General features: G+C 42.6%; 1 protein-coding gene across 6 annotated transcripts in view; it reads right to left on the minus strand.

The window, feature by feature from the left end:
* Positions 1-3,726: 3,726 nt before the first annotated feature.
* Positions 3,727-20,282, minus strand: part of ep400 (E1A binding protein p400) — a 27,069-nt gene continuing 10,513 nt past the window's right edge. For 2 of the 6 annotated variants that reach the window (XM_068604557.1, XM_068604551.1), the window contains 35 exons: positions 20,265-20,282; positions 20,016-20,152; positions 19,229-19,415; positions 18,901-19,070; positions 18,571-18,761; positions 15,438-15,611; positions 14,704-14,856; positions 14,447-14,517; positions 14,012-14,301; positions 13,536-13,738; positions 13,103-13,272; positions 11,784-11,980; positions 11,538-11,649; positions 11,017-11,328; positions 10,794-10,868; positions 10,542-10,676; positions 10,411-10,455; positions 10,046-10,199; positions 9,595-9,830; positions 9,271-9,444; positions 9,142-9,189; positions 8,903-9,039; positions 8,651-8,707; positions 8,476-8,554; positions 8,196-8,366; positions 8,031-8,076; positions 7,843-7,949; positions 7,450-7,651; positions 7,230-7,354; positions 6,767-6,994; positions 6,155-6,329; positions 5,730-5,881; positions 5,340-5,495; positions 5,159-5,236; positions 3,727-4,850 (listed from right to left, as the gene is read on the minus strand). The exon at positions 20,265-20,282 is cut by the window's right edge and continues 157 nt beyond it. In XM_068604557.1, the coding sequence (XP_068460658.1) occupies positions 4,539-4,850; positions 5,159-5,236; positions 5,340-5,495; positions 5,730-5,881; positions 6,155-6,329; positions 6,767-6,994; positions 7,230-7,354; positions 7,450-7,651; positions 7,843-7,949; positions 8,031-8,076; positions 8,196-8,366; positions 8,476-8,554; positions 8,651-8,707; positions 8,903-9,039; positions 9,142-9,189; positions 9,271-9,444; positions 9,595-9,830; positions 10,046-10,199; positions 10,411-10,455; positions 10,542-10,676; positions 10,794-10,868; positions 11,017-11,328; positions 11,538-11,649; positions 11,784-11,980; positions 13,103-13,272; positions 13,536-13,738; positions 14,012-14,301; positions 14,447-14,517; positions 14,704-14,856; positions 15,438-15,611; positions 18,571-18,761; positions 18,901-19,070; positions 19,229-19,415; positions 20,016-20,152; positions 20,265-20,282 (5,277 nt within the window). In that variant the 3' untranslated portion in view covers positions 3,727-4,538. The remainder of the gene's footprint in view (positions 4,851-5,158; positions 5,237-5,339; positions 5,496-5,729; positions 5,882-6,154; positions 6,330-6,766; positions 6,995-7,229; positions 7,355-7,449; positions 7,652-7,842; positions 7,950-8,030; positions 8,077-8,195; positions 8,367-8,475; positions 8,555-8,650; positions 8,708-8,902; positions 9,040-9,141; positions 9,190-9,270; positions 9,445-9,594; positions 9,831-10,045; positions 10,200-10,410; positions 10,456-10,541; positions 10,677-10,793; positions 10,869-11,016; positions 11,329-11,537; positions 11,650-11,783; positions 11,981-13,102; positions 13,273-13,535; positions 13,739-14,011; positions 14,302-14,446; positions 14,518-14,703; positions 14,857-15,437; positions 15,612-18,570; positions 18,762-18,900; positions 19,071-19,228; positions 19,416-20,015; positions 20,153-20,264) is intronic. The other 4 variants (XM_068604552.1, XM_068604554.1, XM_068604553.1 and 1 more) reach the window with 4 other exon arrangements.

Genomic DNA, 20,282 nt, shown 5'->3' on the forward strand with positions numbered 1-20,282 from the left:
CAAACATGAGGAGTTCAGCATTCTCATTGTGAGCCTGTTAGCAGACTGATGTTTGCATTTAGCACACAGAGCCGTTAGCAAGGCTGTTTACTCTCAGGTTGCAGTCTGATGCTCTTTCCAAAACCACTTGAGGGAAATCATCATAGGGTCAAGGAAAGGTGACACAAAATTGAAATAGTCAAAAGACAAGACAATCTGACTGCACTTACATTAGGGTACATCCTTATGCAATGGCAGCAAGGATTAGTTATTCCCTTCATAAAGGATGGCCCAGTGTACTCGATGCTACAAGCAGATAAGAAAGGAAGAACTGAAGCACCTTTCCATAGCATTAGAGAACTTAACCGGCTCTTATCATGGTTGCCACTTAAATACGTCTCACTCAGCAAAAACTGGGCACTATGACTACTTTTTCTCAGTATTAGTGGCTGTTGGCCAAATTCAGGTCATTATTTATGAAAATCTGAACCTACATCACAATATATTACAAGAATTGACAGCCTAAGACTGTAACCCGTCATGAGTGCTGAAGAGGAGATCACGATTTATGCTCCAACACAGGATAGTGGATGCACTTAATTACAGGGGCTTACTGAATTTGGCCTGCACCTGGAAAGGAGACTCTATAACTCAGTGCAATTCAGGTCCAGAGACTATCTTCCCTTGCTTCAGTGAGGACTATCTGAGTATTTCACAAAGCACATACAGGACACATAAGGTTGTCTCCAAGACTCAGACAGAAGACAGAGATTCCCTTTGTGATTCACAGCCACTAGCTTACATGACTGTCATACCACAAGACGTTTGCATGGAAGATGAGAGCAGCTGAGCATAGTGAGCTGACAGGAGCAAACAAGGATGAAAAGATAAGCTGGTGGGAAGAAAGAGAAGCCCAGAGAGAGAGAGAGAGAGAGAGAGAGAGAGAGAGAGAGAGAGAGAGAGAGAGTGAGAGAGATTTATTGGAAAAAAAGGGTGGGAGGTGGGATCACAGAGTGGCAGACTCATACTGCAGATCTTGGTGGTACGTCTTCAAAGTGCCAAATGACACTTCCTATCACTACGTCGAGGGAAGTGGAGCGTGTCAGCTCCGGTGCTCTCACACCCCATCTTGCATGCAGAGCAATTACTGCTACCACACAACTCCCTGCCTCACCACCACCACCAACCCCACCTTCCTCAGCAATTCAGTGAAATGCTCCGGCAGACCTGTGACTCATCATTTAGTGTATTACGCCTGATGTGTTTCGGCCTCAGGAGTCTCAGCGCTTGTAATCAGCTAAGGAGCACGGGGAGACGACTAAAGGTGTGTCAATACAGGGGTGAGGCATCATAGAAACCATCTCACCTTTCATCCTTATTTGTATGGATCAGAAAGTCAGCACATCAACACAATTGAACAGCTAATGTAGCCATTTTATGAGCTGCAAGATATCAATGTCCCTCTGTCAAACACCTCGCTTGCCAACCAAAATGTGGATTTCACATTTTGGTTGGCAAGTGAGGTCCAAAAGCTGAACGACCGATTATTTGGTGTGATTGTTGTGTTCAAAGGGAAACGGAACTGAGACATGACCGAGAAGCCGTATTGCCAGTGTGTGCTACACAAACCATTGTTCCTCCGACTCTGTGATTTGCACTAAAGGGGTCGCGGTGGGTTGCCATGGAAACCATTCGGTATAGATGGCCTGTTTCTTTTCCAGTGATCATCAGCATCATTGGAGGAGCATCATTAGCAGGGAGCCCCTGAGGTTGTGTGATCAGCTCTTGGCCAGGACAGTGAGCAAGGTAGACAGAGGATTTTGCCTTTATCATCGACAGAGTGCAGCAGGGTGCAGCAGGGTGCAGCAGGGTGCAGCAGGGTGCAGCAGGGTGCAGCAGGGTGCAGCAGGGTGCAGCAGGGTGCAGCAGGGTGCAGCAGGGTGCAGCAGGGTGCAGCAGGGTGCAGCAGGGTGCAGCAGGGTGCAGCAGGGTGCAGCAGGGTGCAGCAGGGTGCAGCAGGGTGCAGCAGGGCACAAACCTCCCTGAGCTCCTTCGTACCTGGATGCTTTTTTTTCTTCACCTGTGGCGTGCTGAGCTTTCCTCTGCATGTTTCCTCCAGCTCTGCTTGTCTCTTAGGGAACAACAACGTCCTGGCCATGTTGATCTCTTCACTGTTGTATCATCCATGCTTCAAGAGGCTGTCGTTTACATGGCTCATCTACTTCCCATCATGCTTAGGGGGCTCTGGTTCCCAGCACAGTGCCAACGGAAGAAAACACATAGCAGTGAAACAGCAGCCCTCATCTCTAGCTCACACATTTGACACTGTTCAGAGGCTTTAAAGAGCCTCCTGAGGTAAACGCTCATGGCGAGAAGGCTGGTGTCTGAGCAGATACCTCACTGCTTACCCAGCACCCCTCCTACTGCATGACATTTTGAAGGGAGATAAAGACATCAAAATACCAGCACTCCAAAGTGCATCCATGGGAGTTACCTACACACTAAACTTACAGCTGTAAACTTCACTCTCAGTTCCTGGATCAGAGCTTGCGTTGTTCCTCTAGTCTGAAATCAAAGCAGAAACACTGTGTTTGCATGTTTACAGTTGGGTGAAACGACACTCATCCCTCTTATGAATTGACATTTGAATAAAAGATGCGTGGAAGTAGAAGCGGAGAAAGGTTACACAAGTGTTTACTTTTCCTGTTTCTCTGCAGCTTGTTGCATCAAATGCACACATTCACAGGGAGATGTGAAGCTTGTGAGATGTATAACTGAAGTGGTGTGATTCACCTTCTTTCCTTAACCGCACCATGACAGCTCCTCTGCTCTAAAGTCTGCTAGCTCTTTCTGCCTCCAGTTCTGATGCATTAATACATAGGCCAGTATGCTTCTGACCTCCACAGTATGCAATAAAACAACTCCTGTTTACAATGTACAGTTCTTCTAAATAGAAATAAAAGAGGTCGAGCACAAGGATGAAGCCATGCCCAGGCTAAAGGAACCAGCTTCACCCATCTGTTCATCTCTCGGTCCTCTCTTCTGCCTCACCTCCCTTGTCTCACTCATTTAGTGGTGAATGTGGACCGGCCAGTGGGGAGAGTAGATGCAGGGAATGCACCAAAGGGCAGATGGGAAATTTCAATGAGCTGGAAAACTAGTGTAGGGCCTTCCTCACAGTGCTAGGTGATACTGATACAACAGTGCCCCCTTGTGGAACTATACACATCTGCATCTTTTTCTTAACGCAAACCTGTTGGCCTTTTTTAGTATGTTCGTCTTCTTAGAAGCGTTTTTTAAAAATTATTTCTAAAGTGTTTGCAAAGTGTTAACTCGTTGGGGCAACGAGTTAAAAGGCCCTCGGGTTGAGTGCTCTCCTTCGCCACGAGGCACCAGTGGGCTAGTGTCGGGAACTCTGCTCTAACTGATTTGGGAAGTTAAAATAAACCTTTTTCTGTTAAACCGCTCTGTGTGTGTCCCCCTTCTTTTCCTTATGGCCGTGCGGCCCGGTTCCTGACAGCAGCCTTTGACTATGACAAATTCTGTTTTGTCAGGCATCTTTTTTTTTTTCCAGCTGAAAGCTACTGGTCCAGATCCTGCCTGCCTCCAGAACTTTTTGAAATTAATGTACACAGCAGTTAGCATTAGTAAAGCATGAATCAACACTGAATTCATCATTTATGAAGCATTGTTCCAACAGGGAATGTGTATAAGAATTCACAAGATTTCCAAGTAGTTACAACGGATTTAATGAAAAAAACGAAAGGAAAAAAGATGAATCTGTGTATAAAAACAAAACACTTTATTACAATTAGGCTGAAAAAACCCAATGAAAACACGACTACTTTACAAGTACAAATGTTTTTCATTGATATTTACAGTTTTTTTTTCCTTGACATCAATAAAAAAAGACAATTTATGAGAAAACACAAAATACTAAAGTACATGTTTACAGTGTATTTGCTGCAATAAAAAACAAATGACTAAAGGAACGTGCAGTATTCTCCATTCAGTATCTATAGACAAAGGAATTAGACATAAAAGGGACTATTTATGAATACACTTATTCTAATGGAAAGCTCATTTCCCAACGCAGAATTACCCATAAGCCTCTCAAGTTAGAACATATTCATCATTTGAAGGCATGACTGTTGTGTTTGTCGTTTGATGTTTTGGGCAGTAGTCAAGGGGAAAGTTGTGGTAATGTCAAGAATTTTCCACATTTCATGACAGACAAAGAATAGCAGTAACAATGTTGACTCAGTACAGCAACATTCTGGATCCCACAAGAATTATGGGCAGCAGTGCTGTGGTTGATATGCCAGAATAGTTTAGGTATGAGCACTGCAATAATTATGTTGGACGCAGTTTTAATCAGTTAGAGATTGGGGTTGGAGATGTTTGGGGTCACGGTTTAATGTGATTAACAATGTGATGTAAAGTCTGTCTGTGGCAATAGCTGCTGTGGGATCCATAACAATGCCTCAGCACAACTTCAGTACCGTCACATCTGTACTGCAGGATAACACTTGGTAATTTTACTTTCATTAGTGCTGTTCCTAATTGTTTCCCCCGCCGGGCTTGGCAGGAGTTTTGGCCCTGATGCCCCCCTGGCGAGCCTGACTCTTGGTGGACTGTTGGGTCTGAGCGGCCTGCTGCACTGGGGACTCTGCAGAAGAGGGTGCAGCAGACTGTTGGGCGGGGCTGTGGGGAGGAGGCGTCTGGATCTGGGGTGAGGTGGTTGCAGTCACCACCTGCTGCTGGATGATCTTCTGCTGGACTACCTGGGCTGTCGTCGTCCCAGCAGGAATCATCTGCATCTGAGGAGCAGACGTGGCTGCCTGGGTTAGAGTCACAGTCTGGGCCTGGATCTGAAGAGAAACAATACAAACAAAACATGCATCTGTCCCGTTTCTGAAGTCTGAAGTGATTCATTACAAAGCATTGAAAGATTTTATGTTGCTTTCATGAAGAGCTGACAAAGCTCTTACTGAAGGAAAAAAACAACAACCTACAAACATAATATACAAAGTATCCGTTATACGATAAAACTATAAAAACATAAAAGTGAACATTTGGCAGAAAGGCAGCATATAGTACAAATGGTTATTCAAACAAATATTTTCAGCCATACAGGTTACCTTTGCGAGAATTGGTCAGCCGAAGAAAAAAACTTTACCTGCTGAGGAGACGACACAATTTGCGGAATACTGGCCACGGTGGTTTGCTGCTGCACAATTTGTGGGAGTTTAGCCACCTGATAAGAGAAGTCAACAAATAAAAATCTCATATCAACGAACAAACAAACTGTTAATCAGTAAATATTTATTTTGCGGGAGTGACTTCCACTGATAATGTACCTGAATTTGTTGGGCTCCAGTGGGTTTCTGAGCCTGGGAGATGGAAGTAGTAAAGAACTGAGTCTTGATTCCTGGTTGGAGTTGTGTGGTGGTAGCGTAGGTCACCTTCTGCTGGGCTGGCTGAGCTGCCTGCACTGTAACCTGCTGGGTGCCGATCTAAAGGAAATAACAGAAGTAGTTTTTCTTTATCTATTATTTCTATTGAACTAATACATTTAACACAAAATGAACTACAGTGTTAAGCACACCCAGCTAAAGCAGTATGTATGCACAAGTATCTAAATAGATTTAAATGCTGTATTTATTGCTTCTGTTGTGGACTGAAACAAAAAAAAGACTCTTTAAGAATGATAATTTGTTACCAATGTGTCTTTTGTGTGGTGTGTTTACCTTCTGCTGCACAGTGGTCTGTCCTTGCTGCGTCTGCCCTGCTTTCTGCTGAGCTGCCGCCGCCGCCGCCGCCTGCTGCTGCTGCTGCTTCTTCATCTGAAGCAGCTGCTGGACCTGCATCTGTGGGAATGACTGCGTCAGCACAGGCCCACCTGACAGAGAGGAGAGAGAATGACATATTGGATTTAGACATTTGTGATAATGATAACAGCAGCATGGATGTCACAAAAAAGATATGCAACACAATGTTCACAATCACTTTGTGTTTTGATTTGGATTATAATCAATGGTGTATCATAGATTGAGCAAGAACAGGCATATCATTATAATGACAGCAAAACATAATTACAAAGTGAAAGCCCACGTGACGTGATGAGCAAAGTCATAGAAACAATGTCTTTTGTCAAAGAAATTCAATAACACACCTGCTTTCTGCGGCTGACCAATAGCCACACTTATGCCTGCTACTGTGACTGGCAGAGTAGTGACCCCAGCTGATGAGACCACAGCCGGCACAGAGACCACAGGAGGCTTCGTGAGGGTCACCTGGGCTGTCTGTCCTGCCTGGGCTTGAATCTGGCCCTGAGTTGGCACTCGAGTCTGTTCAAAAACAAACATGATGCCAACAGAGGAAATCAAATGACTTCAAAACCCATATTGGAATCAATTTCCCAGACATATTGTTAACAAACATTTTGTATTGCATCCCAGACAGAAATATATTTTTTTCTATGAACATTCTTTTAGTATTAATCAATAAGGTTTCTTTATTTTTCAGTTATGCCATCTTTTTCAAGTCACTCTTAACAATATTCACAATTAACCCAATAATTGTAATCCTCCACAATTAAATTAGTGTGATCCATGTTTAAATCCGATATAATCCCATCCCTCTCTGTAGGTAGATTGTAAGACAAACATCTTTTGATTCATATGATTCATAAAGTGCAAGTGTTCTCAATTACTCCCATAACTTCTTCTCAGTGTTACAAATGATGTACTTATGTAAAATCTAATAATCTTTTTAACAATCTTACCAGTCTGGCCACCTGCAGGTTGGCAACAGTCGTGCCGGTTAACACGGCTCCAGGTCTGGGTGCTGTCACAGCTGCTAACTGGGGATTGGCTTGGGCAGCCTGCGCAGGCTGCATTTGGGCGGCCTGCTGGGCCCCTGCAGCCTGTTGGCCCTGGGCTGCTGCCACTGCTGCAGCTACCTGCTGCTGCTGCTGCAGCTGCAACTTATGCTTATGCATCTTCAACAACTCCTGTAAACACATATATTGCCAGTTCAATGTAAGGTAATTGTAATCACCCTTGCAATGTTTAATTGTATTTTTTTTATTGGGTAAATCTGAAGTACTGCCATCACTGCGTTCATTCTATGAAAGTACAGTTAATACTGTCAATATGTTTGATTTATCCAACAGAGACAAACAGTGATTTATGTTTTTCAATGTGACCCTATTTTGTAAAACTTTGTGTAACATGCTGGTGGTGTACCTGCGGTTTGCCTACAGTTTTGATCTGTGGGGAAGCAGCCTGCTGTTGCTGCAGCTGTTGATGTCGAAGCATCTGAAGCTGTGTTGGAGTGAGGGTCTTTCCTTGTGGCAACTGCATACCTGTGGCTGGATGGACGACAGCAGATTAGTCAGATCTGTCGAGCTGTAGTGGGTACTCTGAGGTTGTCTTGATAGAGAAAAGCCGGTGTTCTGCGAAGTACCTGCTGGGACCTGAGTGACCAGTGTGCGATTCTGCGACTGCACCGGGCTCTGAGTGGTAGAAACGACTGCAGATGCCGTCACTTGTGTAACGGCTCGAACACCCTGACCCGTAGCGAGGGAGACCACCTCGGCAGGGGCAGCTGCAGCCGCAACGGCCCTCTGTTGTGCATGGACCACCTGCGCTCCAGCTGCACCAGCAGGCTTGACCAACAACACAAAAAGCAAAACGATGAGTAATGGCGTTCACACTTGTAATGATCACTCTCTACAGGATAGAGTGGGTGTGCATTCAGCTTCATGACAATCCAACGGCTATTTGTGTCATGAATTACAGTAAGTCAGTCGGAGGCCGACTTAAGCCAAAGCAGCAGTCATAATGGAACATGACTCACAGACAGGGTGCCTGGTATGACTGGAGATGCCAGGCGCTTGTTGGCCTGGAAGGGACTTGGAGGAACTCCAGCTACTGTGTTCACAATCACATTCCCCCCTCCAGTTGCTGGAAGAAACAAAAGAGAAATGAATTAACTATTCGAACACCAACGGCTCTGTAATGTGAACTATATGTGTGTCAGCGTACCAGCCTGGAGGGTTGTGCCCACAGTGGCATTTTTTATGGCTCCAGCCTGAAAAACAAAAACCGTAAGTGTATTAGCTTTCACTGGCTTAAGTGACTTGTTTTGGGTCTCTCGATAATATTGGTTAAATGTAGAAGTTTGGATTTTTTAATGTTTTGGATACTCACCAGAAGAGCCGCATTAGGCACCACAGTAGCGCCGGGCACGGTGGCAGCCTGGGGGACCAGGGCTTGAGCCAGGCCAGCAGCAGGAGTCTGCGCCTGGCCGGGGGCAGCTTGGGCCTGAGGAGCTCCAGCCTGCTGGGCCAACTGCTGAGCCTTCTGCTGCTCCGCTAGGGCCTGAAAACACACACAATGCACAAAAACATCAGTAAAGATGAAAAGCAGCACTACTTGGATCTGACAGTGATGAAACACAATGCGGGCACTCCTAATTGTCAACAATCACCTTTTTCTCCTTGGTAATCCTTTCAGCACGTTGAGATGCCACCTGAATGGGAGGTAGGGGCTTGTCGTAGCTTATCCCACTGAAGAAAAGAAAAACACTTTGTTATATTTTGTTCTTCCAATTGAGATTCAAGGTTTGGATGTCAACAGTAGAAAAATTATGACATCAAACACACCTTTCTGCTAAAACTGAGGCATGTTTGGGATTCTTCTGGAATGGATTCATGCCGAGCCTGGAAGTAGTATAAATTAAATTAATACAATTCAAAATAAAATATCCCATCTGAACTTGATATTACTTTTTTTATCAGACAGAAAATATATAATTAATTGCATGTCATGAAAGGCTTTTTTAGTGTGTAAATATTGTGCGTTAAAGTTGATGAAACTTGAGCATTCAGTGTCGACAGAAAACCATCAGTACTTACAGTGGTTTGATTGGTGGGCTTCTCTTGCTTGCAATAATTTTCATGAGTTCAAAGCGGCTGTTGTAGAGCTGGATGTGAGTGGCATTGTCATCCTGTGTGTAGATCTGACAGGTCCTCAGAGGACGACTGTTCTTAGACTGGGCAAGTTCACAGACACAGGACACAAAGACAGACAAAAGAAAAGTTAGGCCATGAATTCAAGATCAAAGAACAATTTATCAAATACAAGGCTCGGGTACCTTGTATATGCTCTTGGTTTTCTTCTTGGGGTTTGCTTCATATATCAACTGTAAACCAAAGTAAACAATGTGGTTTAAACAAACAGACAAAGTAGGGCGACACTGCATTTACTGCTGATTTTCCATTACCTTGCCCTCTTCTCTGGGAATGATAACATTCTCGTAGCGATTGCGACACTGTTTGGGAGAGCGGTAGATGCGGCTGCAGGAGTTCACCACATCGCTCACCAGATCCCAATTAGGGGTGTGGGCAGGAGAGACGATTGTCAGGTTCAGAGGCAACTCCAGCAGCTGCTTTACAGCCTGTGAGACACGCAACAATGATATTAGTAAATTGAATGTACTAATAATATAACTTGTTGTATTGAGTGAAGTGCAATTAAATATATATTTATTTCCATCATAGTTGTGAGAAAGCTTATCATGCAAGTTAACCATGAGAGGAGCCAGTACCTGAAGCAGAGCCCAGTCCTCACTGATGAGCCACTCTGGGTTGTCCTGGCCAGCCTCCATGGCAGGTTTAACCAGCGAGGGTAGGGGCTTGGCAAAGGGTGCCTGCTGCTTGAGGGAAAAGTTCTTTTTCTGGTCCTTTCCCTCTCGGCGAACTTTGAGCATGCTAGCCTTTTCGAAAAGGGAGCGTGGAGGAATGACTGTCTCTCCATGGCCCTTCTTCTTCTTTCTGGCTGCTGCTGGATAAACACACTCAAGTAAGGACAGAGAAACATACAAAAGCTGCAATAAAACTACGCGTCTATTCTTAAAAAGTATCAAAAAACTATTTTCCTTAAAATTCATTCACTCCAAGACTTACAAAAGAAATACTGTTTTGAGTAAAACCAGAGAGAGCTCAGGCCATGTTGTCCAAAAGACATAATGAAAGCCGTAATCACAAATCATGTTTTACCCGAGGGATCCATCTTGAGTCTTTTGTGCTCCTTGCGGATGTAGACAGGAGGCAGCTTGGACTCTGGCATGGGTGTAGTGTCATACATCAGCATCATCACAGAGTCAATGTAAATGTCATTGTCATCCTGTGGTGGCGTCGGTGGAGTCCAAAGCTGTGTCAGAATACAACAAGTCAGAACATAGCAGAATTCAGACACATTGTGCGCCTCAATACAAATAAATGAAATTTGAGTGAAGATCCAAAGTCACATTAGACATTTGTGTAGAAATGTACATGTGGTAAAAGATTTACCATTTTAGACACCATTTAAAATATTAGGCACATCTGAGTCTTTCACAACTACATCAAATTTGGTTCCTTACCGGCATGATTTCCGTATGGCCGTCCTCTGTATCAAATACATACTCCTATTGACATGTAGAGAAAAGGTTAATGTCAAGCGTGAAGCACAATCCACAGACCACTTCATGTTTGATAAGCAGAGATCACCCACCATGTTGTAGGCATCTTCTCTGGTGTAGGTGAAGAGATCTCCATCCCCCTCCATGATCTGTCGCTCCTCATCATCATCCTTTAGCTTCTGCAGCTGCCGCAGCTCCCAGCCTCTCTTCGAGCACTCCAACCGCTCCTGAGAAATATATATGTCAGTCAAATTTATCAACGGAAAAATTGTACACAGACTTCTGCTAAATATATACATCAAATCTATACAGTCATTTAAAAAAGGATCGACAGTTAAAGTTACCTTGATAGCAGTTTCCTCGTCACTGATGTGTAGATACTCCAAGTAATGCAGGGCATACCTTTCAATTGGTGTGAGCTGTTTAAGAGAAGGTAAAAAATGCACAATGAACCTCAGCAAGACAAAACAAATTATAATATAATGTATTATGATACATCTCCTGTATTTGGAATGTTTTGATTTACACTAGACTACAAATGGTGTATATAAAAAAAAGTAACGCTACCTGTTCCATGACTGCGTTCAGCTCCTCTTTCTGGGCCGGCTCTTCTTTAGTTTGGTTCTCTGACTCGTTGTTCTCTGTCGAGTCCTTGCCTGCCAATTCCTCATCCTGCTGCTGCTGCTGCTGCTGCTGCTGCTGCTGCTCTTCCTCCTCAGGCAGGGCATCCAGGTTTATGCTGTGGAGAGCCTGGATGTAGGGTCTAGCCACTCTGGGAGAAATGGCCTCAGAGGCTGATGGCTCCTGGTGAAGAACCACAAACTCCTCCACCTTCTCTCCTGAGCCAGCCTCCACCTCAAACAGATCCTGTATTGTCCGCTGAGAACATACAATATCAGGTCAGTATTGTTCACAGTTGAATTAAAGCAGTTCTGGGTCTCGGTTCCACAGGTGAAGAACATGACAGCTTTACTGGTTCATGCACAAAAGGCTTTTATAGTTGAAGACATTTAGCTTTAATAAATATAAAATAAGTATGTACAGTTTCTGAACTCCAGGACAAGAAGACCACAGTAAATTCATCTTACTTGCGTGAGGAAAGCCAAGGTGTAATCTGTACCCTGCGCAGCCACCTCTCTGATCAGGTCCTTGGTGCCGTTCTTCAACAGCTTCTCCTCAATGGAGTTCCCACTCTCCAACCTGGCAACAAAAAGTAAACAGAGTAGCATCAAAGTCCTTCAATACCAATGTGGGTAAGTTAGTATAAAATTTTACTATTGTGTTGTTTGAATACAAATGACAAAGAACAGATCTCACAAAGTTGATAGTAGTACCTGTATATGTGTATATCCTTAGAACGTCCTATTTTGTCACACCACTCCTGGGTGCGGGCATCCATGCTGGGATTGAGGTCTGTGTCGTAGAAGATGAAGGTATCTGCATCAAACAAAGTCCCAACTGCAGAGCAGCAGCGGTTGGTCAGGATGCTGCAGAACACATTTCTGTTTCTGTTGAACTTCTTCATGTTCTCCTGCAGAAACAAAACACCAACCAAGTGAACAGATTGGTAAAAGGTAATAAGAACTTTCTTGTATCACGAGGAGGAAAGACATAAAACGTACATATACTCTTGCCCTTCATTGTTATATGCTTGCCTACTAGTGGTTAACTGTTATACCTGGTGCCATCGCTCTCTATGACAATACAGCGTTTCCCCTAGGTTTAAAGCTTCTCAAGGGGGATCGCACCGAAATCGGCTTTTGGCAAGAAGCCAAACATCAGTGAGTCGCAAATTTTCAAGTGCAAGCATAAGCCTAAGGGTAACCTGTTAACGGCGAATCGTAAACATTTACGGTACAGGCATTTCGCCATGTATTTATTAATGCCTTAGTTTTATGTCCGTGTACTTTTGTAATTTGTGAAGTTCTCAAAGTTCTTGAAATAAGAAAAATCAGCATTTCTTCTTGCTGCAGCTACCTGTAATATCGCCCCAGTTTGAGAAATACTGACTTGGTGTTCATTTATTTTAATCATAACCACAAAGTGGGCAGGTTTTGTCACTGCAGTGTATTTTTTGGGCTTTTGGAAGAACATTTCCAGAGTCTCTCGATATCAGGGTTCTCAAGTTTTGAAGGCAGGCAAGCGTGACATATATGGAGCCGTCGTCGACGGAGGGGTGGGGGCTGTTATTACATCTTACCCGGATACAACACATGCAAATGACCGAAAGACCGAAATGCGTGACAGTCACGCTCAATGCGGGACACTTGAGAGCCCTGCGATATGCAAAGTCAGAAACGTTTGGCCCATTTCTTGAGCTCCGCAGGCTGCATGAGGGTCTCCTTGCAGGCTGTTGTGGATGTTTTGTTTTGACCTGCAACCTTTCACTCTCGGAGTGTTACAAAAAAGCAGATATAGCCTTCTGCTTTTAACGCTACATATTTTTCCCCACTCTCTGTCTGCTGTGTGCTCGCCTGTTCCCCCTATTATAATAGTAGGGGAAATACTGCAATAGTTATTGCTATATTTATACGTTTTCTTGCCAGTGACACAATGTCACGTTTTTTATTGAGGTTAACACCGATATAATATCCACTCAGAAGCTCGTATGTGTATTGCTTGCAAGAACCAATGTTTGTGGTGGTGATTTTACCTGTCGTTCATCAGGAGAGCAGCTTTCATCGACCCGCACATAAGTAAGCTGTCTGTAATCTAGGAAGGCCTCCAGAATGTCTAGCATCTTCACCATCTGAGTAAAGATGAGGACACGGCGGCTCTCTGACCTAAGCTTCTGCAGCAGAATGGCAAGAGCTTCCAGTTTACCTTTGGAAAAGAACAATATAGTAATTATTGGTAGTTGTAACACCACACAGAGAATCATTTTTGTTTTATAGTTACTTTAACTATGAAGACCATTATGTGTGCAAATTAGCATGGGAATTTTTGTCTGTAATAGCATTGATTTAGCAGGATTACAGTGGTGTTTTCACGAAAACATGTGTTAGTTATATTGCGGTCATTCATACATGTCATTATTTTTGCACTCTGAACTTGTAAGAAATTATCCAAAAATGTGCTAGGCTTACCTGAGTCCATCTGCATTAGCTGCAGGTCAGAAAAACGAAGTAGTGGCCTGGATGTCAAGTGGTGGATTTCAGCACTGTGTGGAGCAGAGGCCTCCCGTAGACGACGGTGAAGGGATTTCTGCTCAAGGCTGTAGGGAACCGGGGGATTGGCTGCATACAGGCGAGTAGGTGTGGCTTCAGCTGGAGGCACCACGCATATTAACCTATAACATGACAATAGTCCATAGGATAGTCATTATTTGGATTAATAAGTAAAACATAAAAAAAGTGCATTTTGATAAAACCGTCTTTCTTTCATGGTAGAAATTATGATTATTTAAAAAATTCCTAACAATTCTAACAGGTCGAGTAAGCAACACATAACCACCACGTATGACTTTCCTTGTAGTGGTCGTTATGATGTTTTAAAAAATGATGTGCTGTATAGAAAAAAGAAAGTTTAATAGTATAGTAGTAGTAGTAGTAGGCTGAAGTACCTCTCAATAAGGCTGTTGGCAGCGTCCAGACGGTCCCCCACAGAGAGCAGAGTGGACTGCAGTGTAGAAGTTGTTGCCACGCAGTTTCTCTGCGCCCTGAGGCAGCTTTCTCTGCCCACCCACCTCCAGCCTCCAGCAGTCATGGCAGAGTGAGCAGGTTCTGTGCTCAAAGTGCAAGCCTGCAGCAGGTCGGACCCATACAACACTTTGCGGCTACAGCGTCGCTCATTTGCAGCAAATAGGCGGCACAAGCGCTCCTTCAGCTGCTGAGTCTTTTCTTCTGAAGACTCCTGTAAATGACGGTGAGCGAGAGTACACGCAACCACAATTAGCCATTTTAATCCAAAAATGTTGTCTGCAAAATGCTTTGTTTTTAGATTATAAATAAAGTTAAACCAGGAATTGGAAACAATTGCTTGACAGTGATGGACTGACCTGAGAACCAGCATGAGTTGCAGTTGTTAGCTTGGTGGGGGCTGATGTGGCATTTGTCGTCACACCCAATGCTTGAAAAAAAAAAACACAATGTCAATAATAATACATTTTATTTGTATAGCACTTTAAAACGTTACTCAAGGCAATGACAACAACAAGAATACATTATATCAATATACAAAAACAAAAATAAATGATTGCGCCAGACTTGATTACTCAGAGATAACAATGCAATATCTTGACTGTGAATGAGTCACCTTGTTGGGCTGTTGACAGAGTAGGATGAGGCGTGCCAAGTGTAGCTGAGGCATTGGAGGCAGGGACAGCTGGTGGCATTGTTTGCATTACCATGGATCCCTGTGGTCTGATGATCTGCTGCCCTGGAGCTGACACAATCTGCAGGATGTTGCCTAAATTCATGACACACAATTAAGCAGCAAATATAAGAGGTGCCTTCTCAAAGGTTAAGATCCACTTGGCCATTAAAATAAATGTGAAAAATAAAAACATTCATGCCATCAGCATTGAGGTTTGCATAACAAGGCGGAAACAATAGTACATCAAGGAAATATGCCAACAGCGGCGCATGTATATATGTACATGCTGCGGCCGGTAGCTTCCATTATGTTTTTGCTACATTTTGGCTGCATTCGTTGCTTTTTTTCCAGAATACATTCATCAACATCTGAAAAGGAAGCGTGGGGATTGGATTAAGTACAGCAGACTTTTTATCCAAGACATGCTTAGTGCATTGTTTTTTTGCATTTAGCCCTCATTGACAGCTGATAAAAGAAAGACAGGACACATGGGGAGAGAGACTGATAACAAGAAACAAAGGTCCCCCAAAAAAATTGAACTAGGGAATTTTAAATCATATGGTACCCATCTTAAGTGCTTCCAGTGCCTTGAGGACTTGCAGACAAGTAGAATAAGTGGATACAAAGGAGAGAATTATTTAGAGATAAAAGTTTGACAATGGGATGTACATTACCGAGTGTACCTTGGAGCTGTAAGGGCTGTCCGGTGGTGAGTTGGCGGAGCTGGCTTGGGGACAAAGTGAACTTGTTACCCTGAAACTGCAGAGTGACAGGAGTCTCTGGCTGGGATATGCGATTCTGACTCCCTGTTATGTTGGCCAGTTGGGCAATCTTCACCACATCTCCACCTTCATTGGAAAGGAAGAACAAGCACTTTATCAAAGACAGCATTAAAAAGTCTGGGCGTAAATGTCTGACGACAACATACTCTGCATCAGTTAGTTTAAGGGTGAAAAAGAGACAAGACATGCTAAAACAGGGTGGATTAATCAGAGGAACGAGCATAGCCGCCCTCCACAACAGAACTATAGCAGCTCCTACTTTTACAAACCCTGAAGGGAAAAAGAAAATGGCTGTAAGTCCAGTCCTCAGGTGAAACAGAGAACCTGAAGCAGACACATAGAAAGAGCACTGCGTTTGATGCACTTTCAAGGATGTATACTTGAGGACTTTTGTCAAACAATAATATCCATAATAACAATAACACCTGTCATTATTTTGAGATATATTTTTTCCCTTTAATATGGTATTTTTAAACACAATGTATAACCCTTTTTAGGCATTTCTGAAGAAGCAAAGCACTCCTATGGAAAGGCTGCTTGGACTAGAAAATATATGCGAGGTGTAAAGGAGGAATTTAGAATTCAACATTATTTTTTAGAGATAACTAAAAATAGTTTGGAAATGGCATGAATGATTGATTGATTTTCCAGCCAATTTCAAATTTAAGGTTACCTGCCTCCATAGTTTGCCTTAGGAGAATATATATATATATATATATATATATATATATATATATATATATATATATATATATATATATATATACTAAGTGTTTACAATACCAAAGCAGTTCTACAGAGATTCATATTGAAAAATGTCAGACAATTTTTTTATTGTCCAGTAGAAAGTGTAAGAAAAACACTTGATTTCAGACCCTGTACCTACTATGAAGGGTTTAGAAACCTCTGACTATCACCGTACTTCTCAGTACCATGCCAATTTTAAGTAGCAACAAAGCCATCAAAAAGTAATCAATGATATTAGTCATTTTAAAAATGTTTACTAAGAATATAAATTGTGGTTTAAAGAAAAAATAACGCACACTCATTATTAATCATTTAAATTAATAAAATGTACAAATAGATATATTTTGGGGTTTGGTTGTAAACTAATTATTCGTGGCATCCCCTTAGATTGTTTCTGTTAATTACATTATTTCCTTCACACAAGTTATTAATTGCATGGAGTATTTACAAGGAACACATTATTGAGCACAATGACTTTGTGTGCATGAATAAGTATGTTTACATAACACTAATATATGCTAACAAATGATCAAATAATGTACCTACTGGGCAAAAATCATATGCAAGATAATATTTAAAACATGTTTTCCCTATTTATATATTGAAATACTGTGTGATGTTACTGATAGGATTCTCTGTTCACATTTGAGGCATAAAGGGTTGGCAATTTGTGGGACTTTTTCCACATGCTTTGCAGTGATGCTCAACAGGGTGAAATCATAATATTAGCAAAGAAAAATTAAACAAACAAAGCTTTCGGATTTTTCCTGCAGCTGGTCTGATGCAAGAGACAAAAGAAAATTAGTAAACTGGGAGAAAAATAAATAATAAAAAAGGGGGGGATAACATAATTAAATAGTACAGTGGTCTAACCTAAGTGGGTTGTTTATAGTGTACATGCAGGTTTCAAGAAAGAAATTGGAGAATGTTGAGGCTGTAGAGATGCTGCTGATATGGCTACAGATCTAATCTCATGTAACTATTGATGTAACTTTCTGCCATGATTAAAATTACTGCACCACCAGTGCTGCTACCATTGCACGTTTGAGTCTATGTACAAAGCCATTTATCTGGAGGAGTGAAAACTGAACACATATCAGCAGTGCCTCCAATAAAGGCCTTAGTGTAGAGCAGCCCATACTGTTGTGCCAGAGGTGATGGGGAAACACTGAGAGGGAGGGGAGGCCACTTACTAGGCAACCGTGCCTGGGCCTGAGATGTAAGAACCAGCCTCTGGGACAGTAAGCTGGGTTGGATGGCATGGCTGGAGGCTAGAGCTGGCCTGGGGACCTGTGCTAATGCAGGCTGGCTGATGGGAGCTATAGATCCCACAACTGTGCCAGCTAAGGTCTGGCCCAAGGCCACAGAGGGAGCCCCCAACACATGCTGCCCAATGCCACTGCTCCCAGAGACAGTGTTGCTGCTGCTGCTGACAGGAGGGGTAGTCTGGGCTCTCTGAGTGGCTGTTCCAACTGCTGTGAAATACAAGGCAATGGGGGTATGGGACTACATGTTAAGGGTAACCCAATATTTAGTCAAATCATCGATAGAATCAAACAATTTCATTTATACAAATCCCTTAGTAGTAGTGGGCCAAAACAGCAAGCAGAATTAGAGATATTATTGATTATTAACGGAAGATTAATCACTGCTAAAAATCTGATTAAATTTATTATCTATCAATCCAACAATGAACAAAGTTGGTGTGACGGTAATTGTTTATCTCTCGAACATCAGTTCCACCTGTGTGGATGAATTCAGTTAGTCAAGTGCACCTAAAACATAGAAAAGGCCTTTTTCCTGCAGCTCTGGAAATTTTACTGACAGTTGCTCCTTTCATTATATCCTGGCTGTGCTGCCATTACGTCAAAACAATGAGGACAGCCCACCACTGCTGCATAGAAATCAATATCTAAACAAATGAAACCTCTGTGGCTACTGAAGGGTGTCCCTGACCGTGCCAAACAGTTGAAGAAGCAAAGTGCATAAATATGTACACACTGTACATTATTTCAAAATGTATTCCACACACTAGGGACAACAATATATGACAATATGGACAATCTGAATTCATATTTTAAGCATGACAAAGTAAATCAGGTTCATTTATGTCTTTAACAGTGTCGCAGTCATGCAGCATATATGCAAACTGTGTTATAAAACAATAAAACAGCTATTGGTAGTTTACAGTTTGATGTTAGAGGACACTCTCTGGAATCCTTTCCCTACTGAAAATGTTCTGTCAACAGCGCAAGCATTACTCCTAAAATGGTCTTACCGTGAGAGGTAGCTGTCGTAGTTGCAGTGGTGACAGGGGACTTGCCCCTGGCCTGGACTGACTGGTTGGTGGTGGAAACAGAGGTGCTCGTGATGGGAGAGCTCGTTGGAGGACGCTGGCCTGCTGTACTTGTGATGGCAGCCAGGCGACCTTCTGGCTTTGTTCCATACTGCACTGGCTGGAACAATCTACTAAGAAAAAAATCTTATTATTATGATTTGATGCCAGATATCAGTCTTACAATATTAATTTTACATTTCAGAGCAAACTAAAATGTCTATGGATCTCCACATCAACCATGTCAAGTTAGTTGGAGCTTTTATTGCTGACCTCAAGGGTTTTATTGGACATGGCTTGGGTCGTGGTGGAGGTTCTGGACCAGAGTGGATCTCCTCTATGAGCTGCTGAGTGATCTTTAGTTTGGGTACCGCCTCTTCAGTCTGATACCGAGTCAGTCTGTTCTCGTTATTTATCAGATCAAAGATAGACATGTTTGCAATCTAGGAGGAGAATGAGATACAAGACAACAGCAGATCGTGGATAAGTGCAGATTAATTATGAATCTTGGTTGCCAACACAACATTTTTGAGTGACAGTTAAACAGGGCTAGCAAACATCTTGGTGCACATTAGCAATTAAAAGAAGAACAACTGTATACCTTGCTTGAGTCATTCTGAAGAGCTCCCAGCACCAGTGATGGGACGTTGTATTGCAGAGAGGAGCAGAAGTAGGAGCTACTGGTTTCCCTCGGTGCCACCAGCTCAGGGTGGTTACACACTCGCTGTAACTGCATCAAGACCTGAAGCACACTGACAAAATGTCCCGTCTTCAGTGCCTCCTGAGCTCTGAGAGAGCACAGAAAGAAGACATGATTATGCACTGTTCAAACCAAGAGAACGCTGCAACCAACACTACAAGACATGTACACATCGACACATTCAAATCTAATTCAATCCTTTACTGAAAACAGACAATAAAAGGTCTTGTGATGTAATGTAAGTTCTATGAACATAAAACATGTTGTAATTAAAACCGTTTACAGTATAATGTTAGATTTCTAATGATGTGTTCAAACCATGGCTGTACAAAGACCGTTGGAGGCGGCTCCCGTCCATTTCTATGAAAGTTGCTTTGTGGCACTTTGACATAAGAGTATCACTTTGAAATGCTTTATTCCGTAAAAACAAATTGTATTATGCAAAGGTTAATCATAATGTGTTCAAATACACGCATGCAATTTTGTTTTAGGCATGAAATTTGAATTAATAAGGTGTTTAAAGGAGACGTTTTCACAGCAATACAAAACCAATTAGAGATAATTATGACTGGTTTAACTCCAGTACCTTCATAATGCAAACTTTATCCACGGTGAAATTCTTCATAACGCCAGGAAAGCCCTACTTTAATATATTAATATAACTATCCATGTGGGGCAAATATCTCACCCTGGTTGAGTGAGGATGTCTTCGTAAAGGCTTTTCTGTCTGGTCGAGAGACGGCACTTTAGAATATGCTCGTACTTCTTGGGCAGTTGTTTCTCCACATCCCTTTTCGAGCGCCTCAGGATGAAAGGCTGAATCATCTATAATTAGAAAAAAAGATTTAATAAGTAGTGCGAGGCAAATCAGTCACATTTCTGAATCCTAATGTGGTATAGTTTGACAGGCAGAGGAATTTGCAGGCACTATACCCACCCTGTGCAGGCGAATGAC

The sequence above is a fragment of the Clinocottus analis genome, unplaced genomic scaffold (assembly GCF_023055335.1).
Source record: "Clinocottus analis isolate CAN_PGR_092001 unplaced genomic scaffold, fCliAna1.0.p SCAF_7, whole genome shotgun sequence".
Lineage (NCBI taxonomy): Eukaryota > Metazoa > Chordata > Actinopteri > Perciformes > Cottidae > Clinocottus > Clinocottus analis.